The 25097-nt window shown below is 37.3% G+C and overlaps 1 protein-coding gene across 1 annotated transcript in view; it reads left to right on the top strand.

The window, feature by feature from the left end:
- Positions 1-25097, top strand: part of mylka (myosin, light chain kinase a) — a 120594-nt gene that overhangs the window by 81044 nt on the left and 14453 nt on the right. The window contains exons 12-21 of the mRNA XM_084420989.1: positions 3800-3937; positions 4841-5038; positions 5168-5414; positions 6123-6206; positions 6547-7334; positions 8289-8405; positions 10659-10721; positions 22536-22583; positions 24362-24489; positions 24840-24993. Coding sequence (XP_084277115.1) covers positions 3800-3937; positions 4841-5038; positions 5168-5414; positions 6123-6206; positions 6547-7334; positions 8289-8405; positions 10659-10721; positions 22536-22583; positions 24362-24489; positions 24840-24993 — 1965 coding nt within the window. The remainder of the gene's footprint in view (positions 1-3799; positions 3938-4840; positions 5039-5167; positions 5415-6122; positions 6207-6546; positions 7335-8288; positions 8406-10658; positions 10722-22535; positions 22584-24361; positions 24490-24839; positions 24994-25097) is intronic.

Here is a 25097-nt window from a genome sequence, read left to right as displayed (position 1 = left end):
TGCTGTAAACCGATCTGTATGCAATATGTGCAATGCCAGTCACAAAAAGTTACATTTTGACTGCAAGTTACTCTCTGCAGATGTTCATTCACTGTTTTTGATTGTGGTATACAGCAAACATTTCAAGTCATAACTCTTTATTATTTAGTTGTGTATAAGAGCGACTTTGTATGTTACTAATTATTCAGAATATGCATAAGTCCACAAGCATTATATGATAGCTTCTGGTACATAATTCTATATTTTTGAACGAAAACTGTTTGTGAATTTGCTACAGCAAAATGTTTTTTTTTTTGTCTGAAGGATTATATTGCTCATTGGAAATAACAAGAGGATGTTGGTTAGAAGTCTATTATTGTATAGCAAAGCAGATGAGAGTAGATCATGATCAGAAACCTGATTAGAAATCATTATGAATAAAATCGAATTGTTTTGAATCGAAAATCTTTTTGAATCGAAAATCGATTTTGAATCGAATCGTGGCCTCAAGAATCGGAATCGAATTGAATCGTGAGATGGTAAAAGATTCCCACCCCTAGCGCACAAGCTCCGAAGCGCATTCTATTTAGTCTCTTCTCACACTTGAATGGATAAATACACCTTACTAGTTTAAACATTCAAGTGATTTTAGACCATTCAAGCACAACAGCATAACAAAGTAATAGAAACAAAAGACTTGAGTAGAGCTGAAGACCACCACAGCAGAGCAAATAAAGTTGAGGACCACCAGGGTGGATTTGAAGGTGCAGAAGATCACCAGGGCAGAGTAGGAGACCACTACTGCAGAGCTGGCAGAGTAGAAGACCACCGTGGTGGCACAGGCGAAGCAAAAGACTCCCAAGGTGGAGCTGAAGACCACCACAGCAGAGCAGATGGGACTGAAGATCCCTTTGGTGGAGCCGAAGATCACCACAGCGGTGTAGAAGACCATCACAGCAGAGCAGACAAAACTGAAGACCCCCACGACAGAGCAGAAGGCCACGTTGGAGCCTGGAATCATGACGGGACTGTCTGAGCTGGATACCACGGCAAAACTGAAACAGAGAGCACAGAGAGATTATTGACGGCCTCAATGGCCGTAACAGAGAGTTCAAATTCGGTTTCTGTGGCTGTAACATAATCAACAGATAGCATAGAATAGTCATAGTCATAGTCATAGTCATAATCAGTCTTCATGGTTGTGACTGGGCAAACAATGGGTCCATAGATGGCCTCTTTGATTATGACAGGGTAGGCTGAGCATTCATATATTGGCTCCTTGGCCATAACAGGGCAGTCAAAGAGTTCATAGATGGCCTCCTTGGCCATAACAGGGCAGGCAGAGAGTTCAGATTTGGTGTTCTTGGCCGTGACAGAGATAACAGGGAGCGCAGCCAGAATAAGTCCTACCAGAACACAAATGTAAGTAAAAAAAAAAAAAGATTTTTACATGTTCAGAATAAGAATCTGATTGGTGTTTGCTGTCACACTTATAAGGGTTCTAGAGAGAAACTGAAGAAAGAGATAACTAATATACTGGGGCACATGGCCTGCTAGTGTAACAAATTGGATCATTATGAAATAAATCCTAAATTTCACAGGAAGCCAATGTAAAGGTGATAATATAGGAGTAAAGGCTCCCTTTTTCTCATCTCATTTAAAAGCCATGCTGCTGCATTATGCACCAATTGCAGGTGAGCTAACGGGAGACTAATGTACAAAGAGTAACAATAGTCTAACCTTGAGATAAGTGAATGGACCACAATTTCCATTTTTTTCCTGGTAAGGTGTTTAACTTTAGTGATTGATCTCAAATCAAATAAGCTACTCTTAACAACAGCACAAATCTGCTTATTAAAATTTAGAGATGAGTCCATAATTACTTTATTAAATAAAATAAAGATCTATTAAATTGAACCCCTTCAGACCCTGGGTCCATTGGAATGGACAGCATATGTTTTTTGGTTTAAACCAAATTTATTTTATTTTTTTAATGAGTAATGCTTGGTCACTGATTTGTCCCTGATCAGCCAGTCACAATGAATATACTGTATGACCCCTAAATAATCTCATTGAGCTTCAGGCATCACATAAGACAGGCATGGCTCACCAACTCTACAGGAATTACCCATTTTTACCTTGTATATGCTAAGCTGCATCTATAATAATCTTAATAGTATCAAGTTATAATATTAAAAGTTAATTGGAAGATCTTTCAGAGTTGTAGAACCACCATTTTTAAAAGTTTAATGTCTAATGGACATTAGGTGTTGAAAGAAGCATTTAAAAGCTAAAATACAGAGCTATACATTGTAATTTTAATGTTTTATGAACATTCTTGTTTATTAATTATTAATATTACCAATATGATTTTATTTGTTCTCAAAGAACTATAAACTGTCATTTACTTTTTGGTTTTAGTGAGACAGAATAAGTGAACGTGAAATAAGTGAATACACAGCAACACACAAACACTCCACACACACTGATGCCTTGATACGAAAATGCACACAATTGATTATTTATCAAATCAGTCAGCAAGTACATATAAACACACCCACAAGCACACACAGATATACTTAGATTCATCCACTGCAAGCAACAAAAAGACTCCAATAAGACTTCACTTGTCTTTCCTTTTTTCTACATTCTTGTTGCATTGCTCATTGTTACAGTATACGTATTTTCAGAATCTTCAAAACGAATTCACATACTGTATATGTTTTAACTTTAGGTCATAGCTACTGTAAGGTTAAAACTATGGAGCACTTTTACATTCATTTGTGGCGTTCATTGTAGTGTAAATGGAAAAAAAAAATCTAATAAAAATATGAGTTGGCACAGATCTTGTTTTTTAGACTCATTTCTACATAGGAAAAGAGCAAATTGATTTTTTTTTTTTTTTTTTTATCTGAAGAGGTTAAGGACAAAACACCTGCTGACCGGCCAGGGTACATAGATATGATGTGGAAGGGTCTTCAGAACCTCTGCTTAACTCTCATTTAATTGAATTAAATTATTACAGCTGACAGCTGAAGTTTAATGGCATTATAGCACTCACAAACATTGTCTAAAGAACATTTCTAATCTAAACTCGCTGGAAAATTAAACAGAAAATCAGCAGTGTAACAGTGAGATACTGTACTTCCAAAAAATAGAACTCAAAGGAAGCATATACAGGGAAAATAACAGGTCCCAAAATCAGCCCCTGAGGGACACAACATACTTAGAATTATGAATACCCAGAATTATGTGTCTTCACTTTCTCAGTAATATTCAGGGGCAGATTAAGGGGTGCACCCGAGGATAAGTAGCTACATATATATTTCCAATTGACCTAATGATACAGCATCTTCATAGGCTCCTACGGTCATTAACTTACAGATTATTAATCTAACAGTTCTAACATGTTTGACACACGATGTCGCCCAACTTTTCTCTGTAAAATAATTATGTGTGACTGGTTCTGATGCAGTACTGAAGAGCAGTGCAGGACACTGTTGGCACAGATGCTCCTGTGTGTGGACTACTGAAGATACAGTATGAATGGTTGTGTCTCTTAAATACACCCGGTTTATTGATAGCAGAATACTTCACATTAGTCTTTGTATATACAGTTTATGAAGGGATAGATCACCAATGAAAAAAATAACTTCTACCTTCTTTTAGTCACCTTCATATTGTTTAAAACCTGTATTGTATGATATTTGTTCTTCCGTGAAACACAATAGGGAATGCAGCTCTTGTCCATATAGTTTTTGTCTGTATGTTTTTGAGGTGAATTTAGCATCATTCATGTAATCTGTATGTGGTTCGCCAGCTAAGCAAAGTGTTAAGAGGTCTGCTGCTCATTCTGTGACTGATGTGAGGAGACCGTCTGCCCCGGTGTTCCTCAAAGGTCTGCAGGATCTCAGAGTCATGGATGGCAGTCAGGTGACCATGACCGTGGAGGTGACAGGTATGAAACAACCTTCAGTTTTTCAATCTAGGAGGAAAGCAGAGTAAGATTAAGTGTAGTTTATTGTCCTTTCGGAAATTCACACATTACAAATACGACCAACATCAAACAACAACATCCCTCTCACAACAACAAAAATCACTGCCATAGATGTAAAATGACAACTTTGATTTACATATCATATCATATCATATCATATCATATCATATCATATCATATCATATCATATCATATCATATCATATCATATCATATATCATATCATATATCATATCATATATCATATCATATATCATATCATATATCATATCATATATCATATATCATATCATATATCATATCATATATCATATCATATATCATATCATATCATATCCAGTGGTGGCCCAGCAAGGCCTTCTCTGCAAGCTATTTATTTATCTATTGGTCACTAAGATTGTAATGCCACTGTTGCCCTGAGCCATTAATTTAAGCATACCATGTTCTAATGCAGGTTTGTAAAATTTAAATTGCGCCAAAATTTCCTAAATCCTTATTTTTCAATAGATTGTGTTTTGCTGTTTAGTTGTAATGAATGGAATTTCCTTTGTACTCCCTCAAGAGTATGTTTGTGCAGATGATTTAGTTCTAGTGATTATATAATGGTGAGCACTTCCTGTGTAACGACCGCATCTGAGGAGTCTCCTGACTGTGTATTTGCATGAACATGTGACCTCAACAACACATGAACTTGTCACAACAAAGTGTGTGCAGTGTGGCTTGTAAGACACTGTTCTTAACTCTCTGTGACGCACTTGTACGCTCCGCTGTTCATTATTCTTTATTTTGTCCCGCTGTCCTCCATACATTTTCTCTAACCCAAACTTGCTTAATCATTTGCAAGTGTGATGTGTTTTGTATGTAGGTAATCCTGCCCCTGAGGTGGTCTGGCTGCATAATGGAAAAGAGATCCAAGAGTCAGAGGATTTCCACTTTGAGAAGAAGGGCTGTCAGTATACTCTCTTCATACAGGAAGTGTTTCCTGAAGACACGGGCACATACACCTGTGAGGTGTGGAATGAAGCTGGAGATGCTCGGACTGAAGCCTCACTGACTGTACAAGGTACAAATCATACTAAGTACTAACAGCATAACAAAATAGTGTGATCTGCAAATAGATACTGCCAGAGCTTTTTATAATAATATAATAGTTAAATATTGTAAAATAATATTTTGGTTTATTTGGTCACAGAGCCTCAAGATGGAGTTCAGCCCTGGTTCATCACTAAAACCAAGTCTTCTGCCGCCTCCCTGGGTCAACACGCTCTGCTCTCTTGTGCCATCGCTGGTGACCCCTTCCCAGAATTCCTCTGGATGAAGGAAGGGCAGGTAATATCTGGAGGCAGTGACTTTGAGATCCTACAGAAGGAGGATGTAGTCTCACTGCTCATCAGGAAAGTGAAGACACATCATGCTGGAAACTATGAGATTCTTCTGAAGTAAGAGTTTTTACACTTGTTTCAAAAAAGATTTACTAATATACTAATACAAAAACCATTCTTTACAGTTTACAATACATTCTCTATATTTTTGGTAAGTTATTTGGAAATACTGACTCACTTTGAGAACATTACAAAATAAAAATGTACATACTTGAAACATAGTACTCAAGAGGCTTTATTTCACTTAGTGAATACATATTTGTTTTTAATTATAGAGTTCCTTTTTTCAAGGTGAACAATATGGATTTTATTTTGTTGATTCTTTATCAATCGAAAATGATTTCAGTCTCCATAATAGTTTCATGTGAAAAGATGTGAAAATGACACTTTACCCAAAATAAAAAAATTTTTTGTTTTTTTGCATTGTCATTATTTTTATGAAATGATAAAAAATTACATAGAGTAATATTGTATGTAACAAATTATGAAATAATATAACTATGAAAATATGAATATTATTTTAAATATAAAGAGTTAAATTAAGTATTGATACACCATGGTAGTATTGTAATTATGTTGTAATTAATTGTTTATTTTTTATGGGAAAAAAAAAATCATGTCATGAGATCCACACATTTAAGTACATGTAAGGCGACATTCTGTCATATCAGAAAGGATTGTTTTTTTAGTTATTTATTTACTTTTTCAGTTCTGCAGTTTACCATAAATGAACTTCAGTGTTCATAAATCTTCTGTTGCTCTCAGGAATAAAGTAGGAGAGTGCAGGTCAGTGGCCACTCTGCACGTCAGCGAGGACCCCATGTTGTCTGGTGACGATTCTCATAAGCAGTACGTTTTCCTTCTATTCTTGCTCTCCTCTGCCCCAAAGCTATATTTACAGCCTTTGCCCCTTAACCCCTGCACTAAATCTACATAATATATCTACATAACCAAATGCTCTGTTTATGCTTCCTCACTCATCTGTGCTGTTGTCTAAAGAGGAGTGTGGGTTAGTCTAGGGGCCCCATTCTGGTCTCATTTCCCTATAAGGCTTCTGAAGTCATCTCTGATGCAACTCTGTCGTGTTGAACTAACTATCCTCTTGATTAAGCTGCTCTCCAGTGTGGGCTGAGCTAGCTGGGGCTTTAAACGTCTCTGTATGTTTTTTTCTCCACTCTTCCTGTGGCAGCCGAGGGGTGGAGAGGACTGCACCAGGCAGGGGAGGACATCCAGAGACTCCCAGCCCTGCAACGTCGTGCTCTGAGCCACTCTGGGACCTCAACAGTCGGACAGATCAGGAAGAAGAGGAGGGGTGTGCCACCCTTGGGCTTCTCAAACGGCGTGTAGAGACAAAGGAACACAGAGAAGACCAAATCCGACAACAGGAGGCTGAACAGATTGACTTCCGAACTGTGCTCGGCCGCAAGGTCAACACTAAGAGTGTCTCTGAGGAAGACCTGAAGGAGATCACGGCCGAGCAGATGGACTTCAGGGGGAACCTTCAACGGCAGATCAAGCCTAAGACACTGACGGAAGAGGAACGTAAAGTCAACTCTCCACAACAGGTGGACTTCAGAGCAGTGCTGGGAAAGAAAGGAACCCCAGGCCCCAAACCTGGTCCTGGATCCTTAGTGAAAACACAGCCCAACAAAAATGAAGCTGTTGACTTTAGATCAGTGTTAGGCAACAAGAAAAAACAGCCAAGCCAGGACAGGAATGGAGAAAGCCACGGGGATAAAGACACCAGAGAAAAGGAAAATGACGTGAATTGTGTGGATGGAGGGATAAAAAAGAAAACAAATTCAGTTGGGAAAAAAGAGCCCGTTTTTACAGAGAAACTGATTGACCTGACGGTATTGGATGGGGAACGTTTGCATCTACAGTGCCAACTTTCATCTGAGTCTCCCGCTAAAGTGACATGGACGCTTGATGGAAAACTCATCAAACCATCTAAATTCATCATTATTGCTAATGAGGGTCAGTGTTGCATTTACAATTTAAAATTACCCAAGTAAGAGGACTAATTTGTTGAAACCTCTCATGGATAAAGTTTGGCATTGTGGTGTTTATCAGGGGCTCTATTATGTTATATGCATGTGTACATGTTTCAGCATCAGCAGACCAGAGGTAATCACAGTTTGACATTAATTTTATACAAACAATAAGTTAATATTTAGTACCTGACATTACAGACAGATGACTTTTGGTCCACTAACCAAAATCGCTCCAAATGAAGCCAATGCTGGAACAACTTTTTGTTCTGCTGAGAAACACAGTGGTTGGCTGAAACGCCACAAACAAAGAGCACTTTTAGAATCCAATCAGACAAGAGGACCAGGAGTAACTGTTACATAATTGTCATTGAACAGTGGTCACATGACACTCTGGTATCAGCCGGCAGGACTGTGTTTGGATGAAAGTTTATTCAAGATGATTCATGATGTATTAGGGCTATCAGTAATGATATTAATAAGTAGTGTGAAGCTGTACAGCGAGGGATATATCTCTGTGGCTTGGCCTCTTGTGTTCTTAATAGCATGCTAATTTTTTCACAAACTCTAGTGAAAAAGAGTTTCACAAACTGTTAATCTGACTCTCGTAATCAATGTAGTGACAAATACAAGTTAACCTGTGTATTTGAAGAATATCTGATTTAATATGCATGTGTGATTTGCAGGAATATTCCAGGTTAAATTTATGTTTAGAAGCACTAAACTCATCTGTCATTGCACATTTGCCCCATAGACATCCATTATAAGACCACAACTGCTTTTATGATTAAGGGACCAGTCCAAATGATTTCTGTGGTAATTTCCAGCATGCAGTAGATACTATCAGTATACTGTAGATTAACTTTCCTGTAAAAGTAGGGGATTCTTCAACCCTCTGAGCATAACTGTTTATTGTGTGTTTATATGTTTGTGTATGCAGGTGGTCAGTGCTCTCTATCCATTGATAAAGCTCTACCTGAGGATGAAGGACAATATGTGTGCAGGGCAGAGACCAACGAGGGAAAGGCAGAATGTTCCTGTATGGTCCTAGTGGACGGTGAGTTTATATTATAACACTCCAGTACAATAAATGTGTTTGCAGCATGCTTTTCCTGTATCTACTCTATGAAACTCCATAGGATCTCTGAGAGATGAGACGTATTCTAATCCTATGTGTCAAGAGTGTCTGCATTTTTTTGTGTTGTACAACACAACATACTTATTTCTCTCTCTACTTGAGAACTATGTCAAAACACTTGGTTTCTTTGAGAATATTATGGTTTGAGTCTATCTGTTTTGGGCTGGGCAGTATGTCTCCCTCCCTAGAGTCTCTGCCTGGGTTCTGCAGCTTCCGGTAATTACTGACCAGATCAGGCTGCATTGCATCCCTTGCATGCCATGTCCTGAGATCTCCTCGTTTCGCTTTGTAGGATATGTCTTTACAGCTGTCTCTAAATCTCTATGACCTGCATAACATGTTTTGACAATCATCCCAATGATCATCTCTAGATTTCTGTGTCCTGCTTTGCTGGACATGTCCCTGCAGTCGGCTCTAGAACCCTCTGTACTGATTAAATGACATGTCTCTTTCTCTCTCTCTTCCAGGACATGTCTTTACAACCATTTATGGATCTCTCTTTTCCACTTTAGAGGATGTGTTTAGCTGTCTTTGGATGTATTTATCCTATTTAACAAGACATGTCAATAAAGCCATTTCTAGATCTCCCTGTCAAGTTCGAACAGATCTCAAGATCTCTCTGTCTTACTTGACAGGACATCTTCCCACAACCATCTCTAGATCCATTTGGACAGGATAGCATATTCAAACAGTGATCTCTTGTTTCTGTTCTGCTTTACAGGACATGTCTTACCAGTCATATCTAGATTTATCTGTCCTAACTAATGAACATGTCCCTACAGCTCTTTCTATGTCACTGTTTTGCTTTCCATGTTATGTTCTTACAGCTGTTCATAATAATTTTATCACACTTCACAAGACTTGATTCTACAGTCATCTCTGTTCTGCTTAACAGGGTCATATCCAATTTCAATATTCTTTCCATTTTATCCACTGTAGATCCCTGTGTACTGTTTCTGTCATCCATCTCTAGATCTACTGTTGTATCTAGATATCTCGGTTAAGCTTAACAGGACATCTCCCTATAGCTTCTCTAGATCTCTGCATCCAGCTTTACAGGACACATCTTCACACCCTCATGTCGTTCCAAATCTTCGGAACACAACTGAAGATCTTTTTGGTGAAATCTGCAAGATTTCTGTCCCTCCATTGACAGTTACGCAACTACCATTTTGACGATTCAAAAAGTTCATAAAGAGATTGTAAACCTAATCCATATGGATCAAATGGTTTATTCCAAATTTTCTGAATATACATGATCACTTTATATGATAAAAAGATTGAATTTAGGCTTTTATTCAAATATAAACATTGATCAGTGAACATAAACAGAAGCTCAACCGAACCTGCTTGACACGCGATAACAAACCTCTTGTGGAAGCTTAAGCATACTGCGTAACACGAGAATGAACCTCATTGGTTCTTGGAGCACAAGAATGAACCTCACTGGTTCTCGTGGAAGCTCAATGTGCTGCTTAACATGAGAATGATCTTCATTGGTTCTCGCACATCAGACGAACATGCTTGAGCTTTCGTTTACCGCAACTGATGTATGAGTTGATGAATGTTTATTTGCGAATATAAGCCTAAATTCAATCTGTTCATCGAGCAATCAAGCAATCTGAAGCAATTCTCAGAAAATGTTGGACTGAACCACTCAATTAATTTGGATTAGTTCTACAATCTCTTTATAAACTTTTTGAAGCATCAAAATGGATGTTGTATAGGGACATAAAGCTCTCATATTTCATCAAAAAGATCTTCATTTGTGTTTTACCGGTTTGGAAAGACATGCGGGTGAGTAATTGATAACATAATGAAACATTTTGGCTGAACTATCCCTTTAATGTACTACTTTAATGTAATAATTTTCTTGCATAAACATCTCATATAGCTTGTGCTTAAGTGGCTTCTGCTATTTTAACTGTCAAATTCCACTTTTTAAACTCAGGTTTGTCATTTTGACCTTTGTCTTGGTCTTAGCAATAAGTGGCAATGAAAGAATGACAATAAACTCTCGAAATAGTTAATTAGCTTAGATATTATTTTTGGAACTTTTTTAGTGTCCAGAAGTTGAAGAGGAGGCATAATATGCTGCTTTCATGGGGGTCACATGAATTTGATTCTAATTTTGCTCTCTGTATTTCTTTCTCTCTGACTTTCTGTGTTCAGATCCCAGTGTCTCCACACCAGCTGATAAGCGGAGCAGGAAGCCCTCTACCCCGACCACAGAGAGTGAGTTTCCAAAATATGTACTTCCTTTTTTATATCCCAATATGGAGTGGCGTGGGAGATGTGAACCTTTCCCACTGCTGTACACACACACACACACAAACTTTTAAGTTGCTTGTAGCTTTTGTAGACAATTTCACTTGGGATATATTTTACTAAGAATAATTACTTATTAAATGACTTTGTTCTAGAAGAGAAAGAAAAAAAGAAAGAAAGAAAGAAAGAAAGAAAGAGAAAGAAAGAGAGAGAAAGAAAGAAAGAAAGAAAGAAAGAAAGAAAGAAAGAAAGAAAGAAAGAAAGAAAGAAAGAAAGAAAGAAAGAAAGAAAGAAAGAAAGAAAGAAAGAAAGAAAGAGAAAGAAAGGTCACTGCAAAGCCTAGCAGGAAGCTCTCCATTTGATTTCTGATAAGGTTAATTAGAGTGAATTTTGCAATTTTCTGCAAAGTTGTTCAATTGTTAGAGATTGTTTAGTAGGTTGCTACTTTTTGCTGTAAATATATCTTGCTTAAAATCAGATTAAAAATACACACAAACAAAGACATCCATCCGCATGTAACCTAGTTCATACAGATCTGTAGATTCAGGGAAAGATGAAAACTAGTGAATAGTTTTCCACTCTCTATCTGGACACTTTTGTAAAATAACGTTTTAAGCTGGACTATTATTGTTAAAGACTTAGCCTTTGCACTATTTTCTATTGTTGCCATATGGTCTCTAGTTTTGCATCCTCCAAAAGTTGTAGTATGGTATGAGACTATATAGATGAACTATGGTGAACCAGTCATTCACTTCTCACACTCTTCATCAGTTGAGTTGTTTGACAAAGGCTGCTGGATAGCTGACTTTGACTGATTTTTAATGTTAAACAAACTCAGTGAGCAAAAAGGAGAATGAGGGGTGAACAAAAGTGTGTTTTAGAGATATAAAGAGAGAATATAAGGAGATTTCTGACAGTAGAGCAAGAGAGATCATGACTTTTACTGCATGACTGCTTGGCAAAACCCACTTAGATTTCCATGTATGGGCTCAGTCAAGACTCTCTCTCTCACTCTCCGGACCACGAGGAGTGTTGTATGAGTTTTCTAACATCAATGTTTTTAACATGCCTGACATTCTCGAGAATGTTTTGTGAAGCTTTTGTATACTAGTGGGTCTACTTTTCGCCTACTCTTTTAGCAGACTCTTTCGAAATGGCTGAAACTGAGACTGTTGAAACTGTTGATATGTGCACATGAGAAATGTCGCATAGGTTTTTCTTTATTCTTAAAAGAAAGGAGAAGTGAGAAAGGTATATTTACAAAGGTTTTCTCAAAGGTTACAAGCAAATTCTGCTAAGACAAAAGGAAATCACCCTTCCATGACATTATTTGTTTGTGATTTAACATGCAGGTTAAAGTGTTGCATGATGCATATACTGAAACCATTTGAAAGGTACTTTAGAGTACTTTAGTTTTGTGTTGTAACATGCGATATAAAGTCAGTGTATCAGAATTATTTTTGAGGATGTTTGGCTGGCAAACTTGAGTTGGTCTTAATGCACCTGCTGTCTAGTATCAGTATTGACCTGATATCAAATCAGTTACTTACAATGTTTCCAAAATGGTAAAAATGGGGTAAAATGTGTAGACAAGTAGACATTGAGGTAGCTCACTAGATTTGGAACACAGCGATGATGAGCACTAATTTTACAACTTTAATAGTTAACCACCATTAGTCAGTGAGTCAAGTTTGATGCTTTTTTTTAGAGGGGCAGTGGATTTTACTCATTTATTAGGAAACTATTCAAAACTGTGTCCAAGTTATCTGGGTATTTTGTGCTGATTAGCTTATGCCATGAAAAGAGAATACACAAGTGAGCTGCCAATGGGTGAAATTAATAGTTTTCCAGAAACCATCTGTTTAAACAATAACAGAATGTTTATATAATATTCTGGCATGCATTTATGTTGTAATGCACATGCAGTTGTTGTGGATGGACCTGCAGAACCAGATTCCTCAAAGGAGAGATGCAGCAGTACATTTGTAACAACACTGAACGGATGCAGATATGCTTTTAATGTTGTACATTTCCTCTTGTCCACACGTGAACATCAACAAGGCTGACAATAAAAGATTGATAGTGATTTTGGAGCAACTGAAGGTTTAGGTAGGTCCTACATTATAGGGGTTTACATTGAGTCATTGAGTTGTTTGCAGTCATGGAAAATCTGTGATTAAAAATCATGAAGCTATAAAAATAAGCAGTGGTGTCTTGGATGATGGAAAATTCTAACCTCCAAAGCACCTCTGAATCGCTGGTGGAAATTGAAAACCCAATTGGTGTCCTTAAGGACTCTGTGCTTTCATGACCAGTTCAGAAACAACCACTGCAACTTACGTCATGCTTGTTACATTCCTCTGTTCTAATGGCTTATATTTGTATCTCTATGCTATTAGTTGTGCTTGTTAGGAAAGCATCACTGTTAGCATTGAATCCTTAACCTAACTAAATATTAAACTTTGCTTTGGAACTCACCTCACCCCGTATGTTTATGGTACCAATATGTACAAATACTTCAGTCATCAAAGATTATTTTTTTTTTTTTTTCATTGTTTGCTGTAAGCAGAGTTCCTTTGAAACCCTCATTCTCCCCCAGCTCCACATGCCTAGATCTACTACAGGATTTATGTATGTGTGATCTATGTATATTTATGTATTTTTTTGTTTCTGGGTTTATTGTTTCGCTACATTTATTTTTCCCTGTTTATCCTGTCGCAACACTCTGCTTTGTGTTAGTATTTTTTTGTTTAAGTCATAAAAAACAAACATTAGATACAGTTGACATTGTATCTATATTGGGGGTGTAGTGTAGTGTAAAGAAAAAGAAAAAAACATCATGGTTTCCACAGTTACTAATTTAGTTCTACATAAAGGCGAAAAATGTAAAAAAAAAATTTTTTTAAAAATCCACAAACCTGTAAACTCAAAGAAAGTAAAAGAAGACTAAATACTCCCTTGTGAAAAAGAAATGTGCTCAGTTGTACTGAATGTGCACTTCTAGTGTACATATCTTAAAAGTATATTTAAAAAAAAAAAACTGTACTTGCAGATAATATAATATAAATGAAATCAAAGGCCACTTTTGTGTGCATAAATTATTTAATTGCTATAAATTATTCTTTCCTTGATCTCATTAGTTTTTCAGTATGGTCTCTTTAATATTCATAGGTTTCTGTGCACGTAAAGAGTGCTTAATTGTAAGAGTTCTTCAAGAGTACCTTCAGCTTCCATGCATCTGGACCTACTACAGATTGTCATCCTTGCCCAGACAATTGCCTACAGTTGAGTACTGTACTTAAGTACACTTTTTTGTTTTTTTCTGGAAACTTTTTACTTTAACTTCACTACACTACAATTCTGTCAGGGTCCTTGAGTAGAATGTAGTAACGTCAGTCAGGGGATGACATTGGTTGCAGGGGTTGCATTTTGGTTGGAAAATAAAGTCGGGTTGACGTCAGAACCCGTCGGTCAGACATTGGATTTTGGTTGGAAATGAAAGTTGGGTTGACGTCAGAACACGACTGATGTTGGTTTCTGACGTCAACCCGATTTTCATTTTCAACCACAATACAACGTCTGTCCAACGTTGGAGATTAATGTCAATCTGGCGTTGGATTCTGACATCAACCTGATTTTTCATTTTCAACGTTTGGTTTGGTCTTCTAAATGTGAATTTTGTCATTGTTTTGGACCACACTTGCTTATAGATAACAGTAAGGCAAACATATTCATACTGAAAGCCAAAAAACTTTAAATAGTGCACTATTTGAGGGAACAGCCATTTGTGTGTCCAAAACCATTGTGGACGTTATTGAGTGCACTTATTCAATCTCAAATTCAATCCCACTATACTGGAACTGTGTTCTAGAAATACATTTGATATTGATATGAGGGGAGGTAGGCAGGCATAGATTAAGAGGCATATAAGGTACTGTAAGTATTACATACAACAATGCAACAATAATACAGATTATTGTTAGGGTAATAATAAGGTCTTTACGACTTTTACTTGTAACAGAGTTATATTTGACCAGTAGCATCTGTACTTTCACTCAAGTAAGGAAGTTGTAGTAGTAGTGGTCTCACTGTCATATATCGAGATTACCTCCGACTCACACAACTTGATTTTCACGACACCAATACATTTGAATATATGGTATTGAAGGCTGACTCTCTTATAATTATCTTGCTCTGTCGTCCTACTAAGGCTTTTGATCATTAAATTGATTGGTTTTAGCCTAAGCTTGCCTAAGCATAAAAAATGTCCTACGATTATTATATCCTATCGCAATCTCAAAGCTGTTGATACTGCATCATTTGGCACCTCCATTGTTTCTTTGATATTATCTAACTATCACTCCATCATTTTTTTAATTTTGCAGGAGCATGCTCCTGTTAAGACCAGAAGTGTCCCTTTCACCCACCCTTCTCCTTGGTACACCCCTGAGCTTTGTATCCTAAAGATTACTGGTAGACGGCTTGAGTGTCTTTACAGGAAAACTGGCCTCACTGTTCACTATTTAGCTTTAATTTAATCTCATAAAATACAAATCTGCTCTGAACTGGGCTCGTTCTAGTTTTGTCTCTGCCACAATTAACAAATCAAGCAACAGGCAAAAAACATTATTTAACACAATAGACAAGCTTACCAAGCCTCCATCCCATGATGCTCTTGCTTCAGATGAGCTTTTCTGTTCCTTCCTTATTCACTTGCTAGAAAAGACAGATGCCTTCCACCGGGGATTCTCTAATGATGCTACAAAGCTTAGCTATTTGCCAAATCGATCTGGTCAGTCCTTGACTTTCTTTTCTCTGACTACTCCATCTTCTGTTTCTGAGTTAATTTTGAGATCCAATTCATCATCCGGTCGACTTGACCTTTCTCCTACTTCTCTCCTGAAACTTTGCCATTCTGTCATCTCTGCACCTATTTCTCATTTTATCAATGCATCTCTTACCTCTGCTTCATTCCCTCTGCCACTCAAAACTGCTGCAGTTACCCCTGTTCTCAAGAAACCTAACCTTGATCCATCAGTTCTATATAATTATTTCAAATGTACTTTTCTAGTTGAAAATAATCTCTTTGATCCTGGTTTTCGCCCACTTCATAGTACTGAAACTGCACTTGTTAAGGTAGTGAATGTTCTACTACTTTCTGGTGACTGGTTCTCTGTCTATACTTCTGCTACTTGACCTCAGCTCTGCCTTCGAAACCATCTCCCATGAATTACGTATTTCTCGCCTCTCGGATGTGGGTATTTCTGGTGCTGCTCTTTCTTGGTTTTCTTCCTATCTCTCTGACAGACAATTCTTCATTTCAGTTCAGGATTTTCGATCACCTATGTGAAGCAAGGTGTCCCCCAGGGATCCGTTCTCGGGCCATTATTATTCATAATTTACATACTACCTCTGGGTCAGATCTTACACGTCATTGTTTTAATTATTACTTTTAGAATGCATTTTAGAATGGATTTTTATCCATTTTGGATTATCACATCCAAATATACACTATCTGTACACCTTCTCTACCTGCTCTATCTGCCCAAACTGACAAAATCTCTGCTTGCGTGCATGAAAAAGATTGGCTCTATTAAACATTTTCTGATACTAAACATGGACAAAACTAAGATCATTTTTATTGGAACTCCGTCACTCGCTAGCAATATTCCTACTGATTTCACCTGTGAGATTGATGGTTCTCACATCAAACCATCAAGTACTGTTAAAAATATAGGTATTATTTTTGACTCCTCTCTCCTTTCAGGCTCATATTAACTCTATCACCCAATCTGCATTCTTTCAACTACATCGCACTGCCCAGCTCTGTCTCTTCATCAGTGTCAAAGACGCTGAAACTGTCATCCATGCATTTTTCTCATCACGTCTTGATTACTGTAATGCCCTTTTCATTGGTTTAACTTCCAGCTCCATTTCCAGATTACAATATATTCAAAACTCTGCTGCTAGAATACTTACCCGTACCAAGTGTTCTGCTCGCATCACCCCAGTTTTGCATGATCTCCTCTGGCTTCCAGTAGCCTACCGTATTAAATAAAAAATTCTCCTGCTCACTTTTAAATCTTTGTACGGCTTGGCTCTCCCTATATTTGTAACCTGCTCCTCCCCTACACCCCGACTCGGTCAGTGCGATCTTCTGACTCTGGCCTTCTCTTTGTCGCTCGGTATCGCCTCTCTTCAATGTGGGGCAGGTCAATCAGTGTTGTTGCACCTAAACTATGGAATTCTCTCCCCCGATCACTCTGTTGTATTAATAATATTTCTGAATTTAAATCATTACTCAAAACTCACTTATTTTCTGAATGTTATCATTCTTAAGTTGTGTTCTGTATTTCGGTGTATGCTGCCTTGTCTATATACTGCTCTTTTACTGTTCTGTATTCTTGTTACTCTAACCTACTTACTATTGTTTGTCATCATTGGTTTGTCACCAATGTGTAACATTGGTGTTATCCTTTCGTTGTTGCTTGTACGCATCCTTGAGCACTGAAAAGGCGCTATATAAATAAAACTTATCATTACTTAATTTGCACTTGTAGTATACTGTCCCTAAACCTCAATAGTATCAAAAGTATTTTGCAATACATGAACACAATAAGTACATTGTAGCAAACTTTTTTTTTTTTTTTTACGTAAGTACATAGCAGTTAAAGTCACCTAATATAAAATATGACCATATATTTAAAAACACGATTTACAAGTTTCAAGAGAAATTACATTAAAATGACATTTTAGTACAACAAATTGTACATATCAGTATTGTACATTTGACAGTGTAAAAAAAAAACAACAAAAACAATGTAATTATGAAATTACATACAGTATAAATATACTTAAGTCTTAACTAAGTGGGTAAAAAAAAAAGCACTTTAAAGTTCAGCTAATTGCATTCAATGTAAATTTAAACAATAATAATGTTTCATTTATTTGTAGAAGTGTAGTTATTTTTCACAAGTGCAAGCAATTAAGCAGCAGGATGATATAGGAAGCCAATAAAATCAATCATGTAACCGTTTTGCGGCAGACCTTTCCATGTTAGTAATAAGTATAACAGGACACTTCATTTACCGTGAAGAAATTCTGGTCATTAAACGCTCTCCCCTGTTCATATCTTCTACTATGTAATATACAGAACTTTTAAATACAAGTTCTAATTTCTATTATGTCTCTCTATACAGTACATCACCATGCAGATGTTTCAGTGATTACATTAATTCACCTGCTTTTTTCGATCATTTATAACATGATGAAGCAATGTTAAAGATAGCAACGGTGATCTGTTTCCTGCTTTCTCTGTCTTTCTTTTTGTCTGGTTATTTTCTGCAGTGGTTGACAGTGTGAAGTGGTGTGATTTGTTGAAGCAGTGGAGGGCAGAGATTATCTGTGTTCTAAGTGTCTTCAGGTTGTCAGGCTTTTAAACAGATACGTTTGATCCTGTGGCCTAAAGCCTAAACATTATGAAATATGGAAGTGGGATGGCCTATGTGTGTGTCTGTGTGATGTTTCAGCATTTCCAGCATTATCCTAAAGCATTTGCTCTACCTTTGTCTTTACTCACTTGTTCCATATTTGTCTAATAATCCTGTGATTGAAATTTATGTCCAAAGAATATGCTTTCATACCAAGGCAAGCTCAAAAAAGTCTGGTTCACAGTCACACAGTTAACAAACACCTAACCACAAAGGTTATTTTATTTTATTTTTTGGATCTGTATGTTTATTGTTTGTTAGGGCATTGTGAACATATGTTCCCAACATTTTAAATTAAACAGCCAATGTCATACTGTTGGAAATGTTGCATTGTTGGGCAAGTAAGAACCTGCTTTAATACTATGGGCTAGATTTACTAACAGCTTGCGACAGCGCAAACCCTCTTTTGCCGTTAAAAAAACTACTGTCAGGATTTACTAAAGTAAAAAATTAGCGCTGAAAAGGCATGGACCCAGTTGTTTTTGCGGCTGAACTTATTGCATATGCATTTGTAGGTGTTTCCCTTTCAGACGCAAAATTTATGGGAGGAGAGTATTTAAATGATTGCATTGGTCGTTATGGAAATGATCTGACTGCATCTGTGTTCTTTGATTTGTGTGTCGTCAGTAGATCACATGCAGAACTTTTCACTCCCATTGTCACTTTTTTGGAATTGCGCTCTCACGCTAGTTTAGTAAATCTGGTCCTAAAACGGGTAGCTCTGCAGAATAAATTAGAAACACCTTCATTTGAGCTCAGGATTACCCTCTACTACCATGTGTAATAACTTATACTGAGTTCATTTGTTTATTATGCTACTAACATAAAATCAGGCATGCAGAATATGTAAGAAAATCTTCTTTTGCACATTTACAGTGATTAGACTGTTTTTGTTATTTTTATTTTTTTGTCCACTGGAATTTATTGGAAAGTATTTTGATGATTTGTTGGCTGAACAGTCAAACCCAGGAGCACAACAGTACTACTGGACTATACTTCCAATTCTTGAAGCCTTATTGTCATTCATCAAACATCTAAGTTTTTGTTTTTTAGTTTGGGAACTTTATTTGATTGTCCACTTTTTAGACATTCTACTAACAGCTCTATTCTACTTCTACTACAGTTGTAGAATTGCTACTACGTCAACTACAAGTCATTAAAGTTATTAGTAGTCTGTCTGCTCCAAATCTGCTAATATAATACTTTATTTTTATAATACTTAATTTGGAACCCTTCTGTAGGTCTGGTGTCGGGTTTGGTAGTAAGTGCGCTCTTTCGTGCTCTTATGGTGATAGGCCTCCATTTTGTGAATGTCATTTAGGCCATCGCTCTATGGGCAGCAGGTTGAGCTCTGTAGGTCTCCTCCCTTTACGAGAGTTTAGTAAGGTTGAATAATAGACCACTGTTCCCTATTATAAAGTATTAAGGGGGTGTTAAATAGGATTTTCATAGGATGGTGAATTTAGGGCCCTGAAGTTCCCATATAGAGGTAGGTAGATTACAATAAAATGAACCTATTGAATCCAGTTATTCCAATATTCAATGTACCTAAACATCTCTAAAAAATTTCTGGACACTTTTTGGGTGTCAAACTTTGTGGAACATGTTTATAGGTAATACAATGAACTTCACCAGTAGTGTGAACTGACTTCATACATCCACTAAAAATTACCTTGAGAATAATTAGAGATCTTGAGTTAAACAGTGGCTAAAAGTTCTGGAAAACAAATGAAAAAAACGAACATTGGCTTGACTTTTTGTATCTTATTGTATATTTTGTATCTAATTCAATAAAACTTAGACAATTTTAAGTGTGACTTTAGTGTCCAACACTTTACATAAAATCCATAAGGTTACACATGATCATGTTGCCTCAACAGCCCTAAAATGTCACAGCCCGCTAGTCTTCCTAAATAGCAGGTTATACTACGTCTTGTGTGAGTCTCAACTGGGGGTTGAAGGTTCTATATATGTGTTGCTACTACAATTGATTTATAATGAAAGGACAGATAGGAAGATCTGATCAGCTTCATTATAATCTCTGTTTATAAACTCAGTATGAGATGTGTTTTGTCCAAATTTTATGGATTCAGGTGAATGCTCAATGAAACAAAAATAGTTTTGTGTTGGAAAGAGGATGTTTTCATTTCCACGGCTACAGAGAAAAAGAGAGAGGAATGAGAGAATGGCCTCTCAGAGAGGGATGAGATTGGAATGCCTTACAACCGACAGAAAAACTCCTCAGAAGTTTGACATTGCTTCAGATCAGAATAGCTTCATTGCCAGTGCTGCAGCTCTAGGCTTGTGTTTGTTGGCCTTGCCATCACATTGTTTCATGACAGCGATCAGATGTAAAATAAATAGTGGCAAAAGCTATTTCCTGGATTCTTGTTGGGGATATTTTTAGTATGACCAAAAAAGGCAAAGAGCAAAGAACCTTAGCAGCTGATCTCTCCTAGTACATCCAGAGAAAAACATCTCTCCTTTCCTCTCATTCCACCCTCCCTTTTACCATTTTGTAAACGTGAGAGTGCATGTTCTCTCAAATACACTAGATTCTGTGAGTAGATCTGGTGGCTGATGTTAACATTTGTTTGTGTGTGTGTGTGTGTGTGTGTGTGTGGGTGGGGGGGAGTCCTGGTAAACCCTACGTTATGGGAACAAAACGACCCCACCACAATGGCAATATATTAAAGGGATACTTCAGGATTTAGCAGTAAGCTTTGTATTAGTAGAAAACCTGTAGTATTTTCGAATTACCATGCTTTCCACCCTCATATCCCCCTGAGACGAGAGATTTATGTATTTTTTGTCTGGAAAAAATCCTCCGATGACGCAAAAATCGTCTGAGGATTTTTTGGCCAGAGGCTAAAGACTACAGCCAGTAGTAGGGGCTGTCCCGCATGTTTTCAACCCCGCCCATAGAGGGTGGGATCTCACTCACAGAATGTACACATCTTTTTTTGGAAGCTAAGCTAGCAGGCGTAAAGCTGTGGAGAAAGCTGAGTAGTAGGAGACAGCTTAGTAGGGGTTACCATCCTCTTTTTCCCAGACATGTCTGGCCGTCGAGATCGTCCAAAATGTCCGGGATTCGGCTTTTGCTTTCTGCGGTCGCCATTCATTGTTTACATGCACACCTTTTGTTTCAATCTAACTGAATTCATTCCGATTGGTGAATCTGAATGTAGTGTTTATATGAATGCTAAACAAGTGATCGGTTGATGTGCGTTTTAACATTGCTAAGAAAATTCCCGCTCCTCCGTGAAATATACGAGACCGGTGCATCTCACGTGTCGCTCATCAGTAATCACGCCACCGGCCTCTCATCGTTCTCCCGCGGCCCTCAGTCTCGTCCTGCTCGCCACAGTAAACATAATGAATGGAACTGTAGAACGCAAAAGCCGAATCCCGACATTTTGGGCGATCTCGAAATCCCGAGCAGACTCGTCACGGAGACTCACTAGTAGCCTAGTCTTGTTGTTTAACTACGCGCTCTTACGGGTAGGCGTGGCTTGGGAGTGGCCTCGTAGAGCAGCGAAGCAAGTGCATTCTGGGAGTTGTTGTCTTTCATCCACATTAGCCAAAAATACATTTTCTGGCTTTTCTCAGTCTAGAAAGCTCCAAATTCAAAAATAATTTCACATTTCTTCTACATAAATGATTTTACATTTTAAATACACATTTATCTTTCCAGAGGTGAAGTATCCCTTTAAATCTTTGTCCTTGTGGGGACATTTTTGGTCCCCATGAAGAAAACAGCTTATAAATCATACCAAGTGATGTTTTTTGAAAGTGTAAAAATACAGAAGGTTTTCTGTGATGGGTAGGTTTAGGGCAAGAAGATAGAATATACAGTTTGTACAGTATAAAAATCATTATGTCTATGTTGATTGTTCCCATACATAACATGTAAACCCAACGTGTGTGTGTGTGTGTGTGTGTGACTTGAAAGCTGATGTGTGGGTGTGTGTTAACAAAACCCTTTTGGTATAAAATAAGTAAGGGATAATGTACAGCCAGCCAATCCCCCAATTAGAAATGGACATGCAATTGAAGTTGATTTTGAAATATTTTATTGTGTAAGAAGAAAGAGAGTGTGGAATGATGCGAGAGACATGAAAATAGCATAACTATGTATGAAATTGCTTACATAGGGAAATTCCAACATATTAGGCTGATGTTTTATGATCAGTTCTCTGGACTGAGATTGTATGTTGAGCCCATTTTCTCTGTGTTAACTGAAAGTCATGTGGTATCTCATCTGTGTTTATTTCTGTGTCTTTCACTTCAGGTGAGGCTAAAATAAAGAAACCCCCACCCAAAACACTGGCTAAACAAGGTAGGATCAAATCAGTCATCATCTGCGTAGTTTAAAGATACATGTTGGGTTAAATAAACAGTGCACAACTTGATCTATTTTTGTGACATGTTGTTGATTACACCAGATAATTGTGTCCCTCAGTTTGTACAACCAAAGAAAATATAGTTTATAGGGTGCCCAATCCAAAGTTCAGCTCCAGTCCTGACCAAGTACAACTGAACCAGCTAATTAATATCTTTACAAACACTTGATAATTACAGACAGGTGTGTTAGATCAGGGCTGGATCTGAACTCTGCAGGGGTGCGTTTCCCAAAGCCAACTATGGTCGCAAGTTCCGTCGTTACCAATAGAGTTCAATAGTAATTGATGCTTTTGGGAAACACACCCCAGATAGGTAGATCTCCAGGAACAGGAATGAGCACCCCAGTTGTATAGTAATACACTTACAATGGAAGTCTAGCAGGCAAGTGCAGCACCATGATTAAACATTTAAATTCTGAAACTATATCACTGCTTTGAAAGTATAACTATAAACATGGTTTATGTTTTATATTCATTTATTTTAATTTTTTTTAATTTACATTTTGTCAATTGAGGGGCAAGGAAAAGTGAAGAACAAATCACATGGTAAACAATATATATATATATATATATAATAAAAATAATGTAAAGATATTTCATGGCTGTTAAGAAATTTTGGTAACTCTTTACAATAAAGTTTAATTTGTTAACAATAGCTAACTACTTTACACTTTCCATGGGGAAAAGTAGCAAAAAGTTTATCTTGGACTTTGCATGCGACTGGGAGAGATAGAATACAAAGTTATATCCAATCTTTTAACTCATGTCATCAGTCTATGTTTCCATCCAAGGTGCAGATTTAAAAGGATTATCGCATAAAATGTCTCTTCCAGCAAAATCAAAATTAAAAGAAATTTTGTTCATTTCAGCAGTATATAATTAAAATGTTACATGTTAATAGCCAGATTCCACAACACATCAACTTACGCAAACTTTGATCACATGTAGAATAACAAAAAAACTATACTGCATCCAAGGTCAAAGTATGACAAACAGAAATGATTAATTCATTGCGTAGCTGTTAGTTTACCTCACCTTCTGATCCGAGTCATTCGTTCTTTTGTCATGTCACATCCCCATAGGCTGATGGTATGCAGTCTGTACCGGAAACAGAATATATTAGTTTACCTCCCGAGTCTTCGGGTCTGAGTCGTTCTTTCATCAAAGAACCATCATGACAGAAATTCACAAATGTATAAATTGTAAGAAATTTGAGACCAGAAATTTGATCACGTAACTGTAAGAAAAAAACGAATTATGTCACTCTCTGAGACAACTCGTTGTTGCCGAGTCATAAAGATTTGTTTAAAATGAACAAATTGTTCATGATCGACCCATCACTAATTTATTCAATTATTGTGTTTACACCGTAGTTTATGCGCATGTCTTCATATTGGATACATTTATCCACCTCAATTGAGTGCAAAAGTTTTTTTTTTTAATGTGCATTTTTTAAATTTCCATAAAGCGTTTTTATGCAATCTCTCAAAATGCATGTAAAATTGCTGGATGGAAACATAGCTAATGTCATAAGCTAAAAAAAATATATATAAAAAAATCCCCTATTTTTTTTCACCTTGGAAACATACCAGGAAGTGACATGAAAGTCTGTTGTGCACTTTCAATACATTTTTAACCCCTGTGAGAGCAAATGGATCTTGTGGCAAACATACTGTAAATTTAGCCTAAATTCTACAAGTGGATTGTGTGTTAGGTGCTCCTCCTCAGATCCTGCAGTTTCCTGATGATATGAAGATCTTGGCGGGCCAAGAGGTCAGTCTGCTGTGTAAGTTCACTGGAGCGCTGCCCATCAGCTGCACCTGGCTCAAGTTCCGCAAACCAGTAAGAGTCTTTTCACTCGCCAGTCCCTTTTAAATGCTTTAAACATTCATTTGTTTTTACTATTTAATATGGTCTTTGGATTGGGAGTTGCTATGATGCCCAAAAATGCTTTCTAGGTTGGCAGCTCACAGCTTTTCCAAAACAGCCATCATCCTCAATGACTAAATATTGCAAGCACTGGCATACCCCTCTGTACACATGGCTCAAACACAAAAACCTTTTATTACTGCCATTTATTTCAGTTAGTTGACTTTCCACTCTAAATTGTTTGAACTGAACACTTGAAGTAGCCTACGCCTGAAACAAGCACTTGTGTTCATGTTGGTTACCCGCATCCTCTGCTTCTTCAGATTCAGGAAGGTCAGGGCATCTCAGTATTAAGCACAGACAGCAGCAGTCAGCTGACCATCACAGAAGGACAGCAGGAGCACTGCGGATGCTACACCATCGAGATCAGGAACACCTACGGCGTGAGACAGGACGCCCTCAACCTCACTATAGTCGGTAAGTGTGAACACTAGTGAAAACTTGAACATCTGGCCATATGCAAATGGAAGTCATTACATGAAAGGAGTTTCACAACATCTGATGACGCCCAAAATGTACTT

The sequence above is a fragment of the Rutilus rutilus genome (assembly GCF_951802725.1).
Source record: "Rutilus rutilus genome assembly, chromosome: 10".
Taxonomy (NCBI): Eukaryota; Metazoa; Chordata; class Actinopteri; order Cypriniformes; family Leuciscidae; genus Rutilus; species Rutilus rutilus.
The sequence above is the reverse complement of the archived record's forward strand: the minus strand, read 5'-3'. Positions and strand labels throughout refer to the sequence as shown.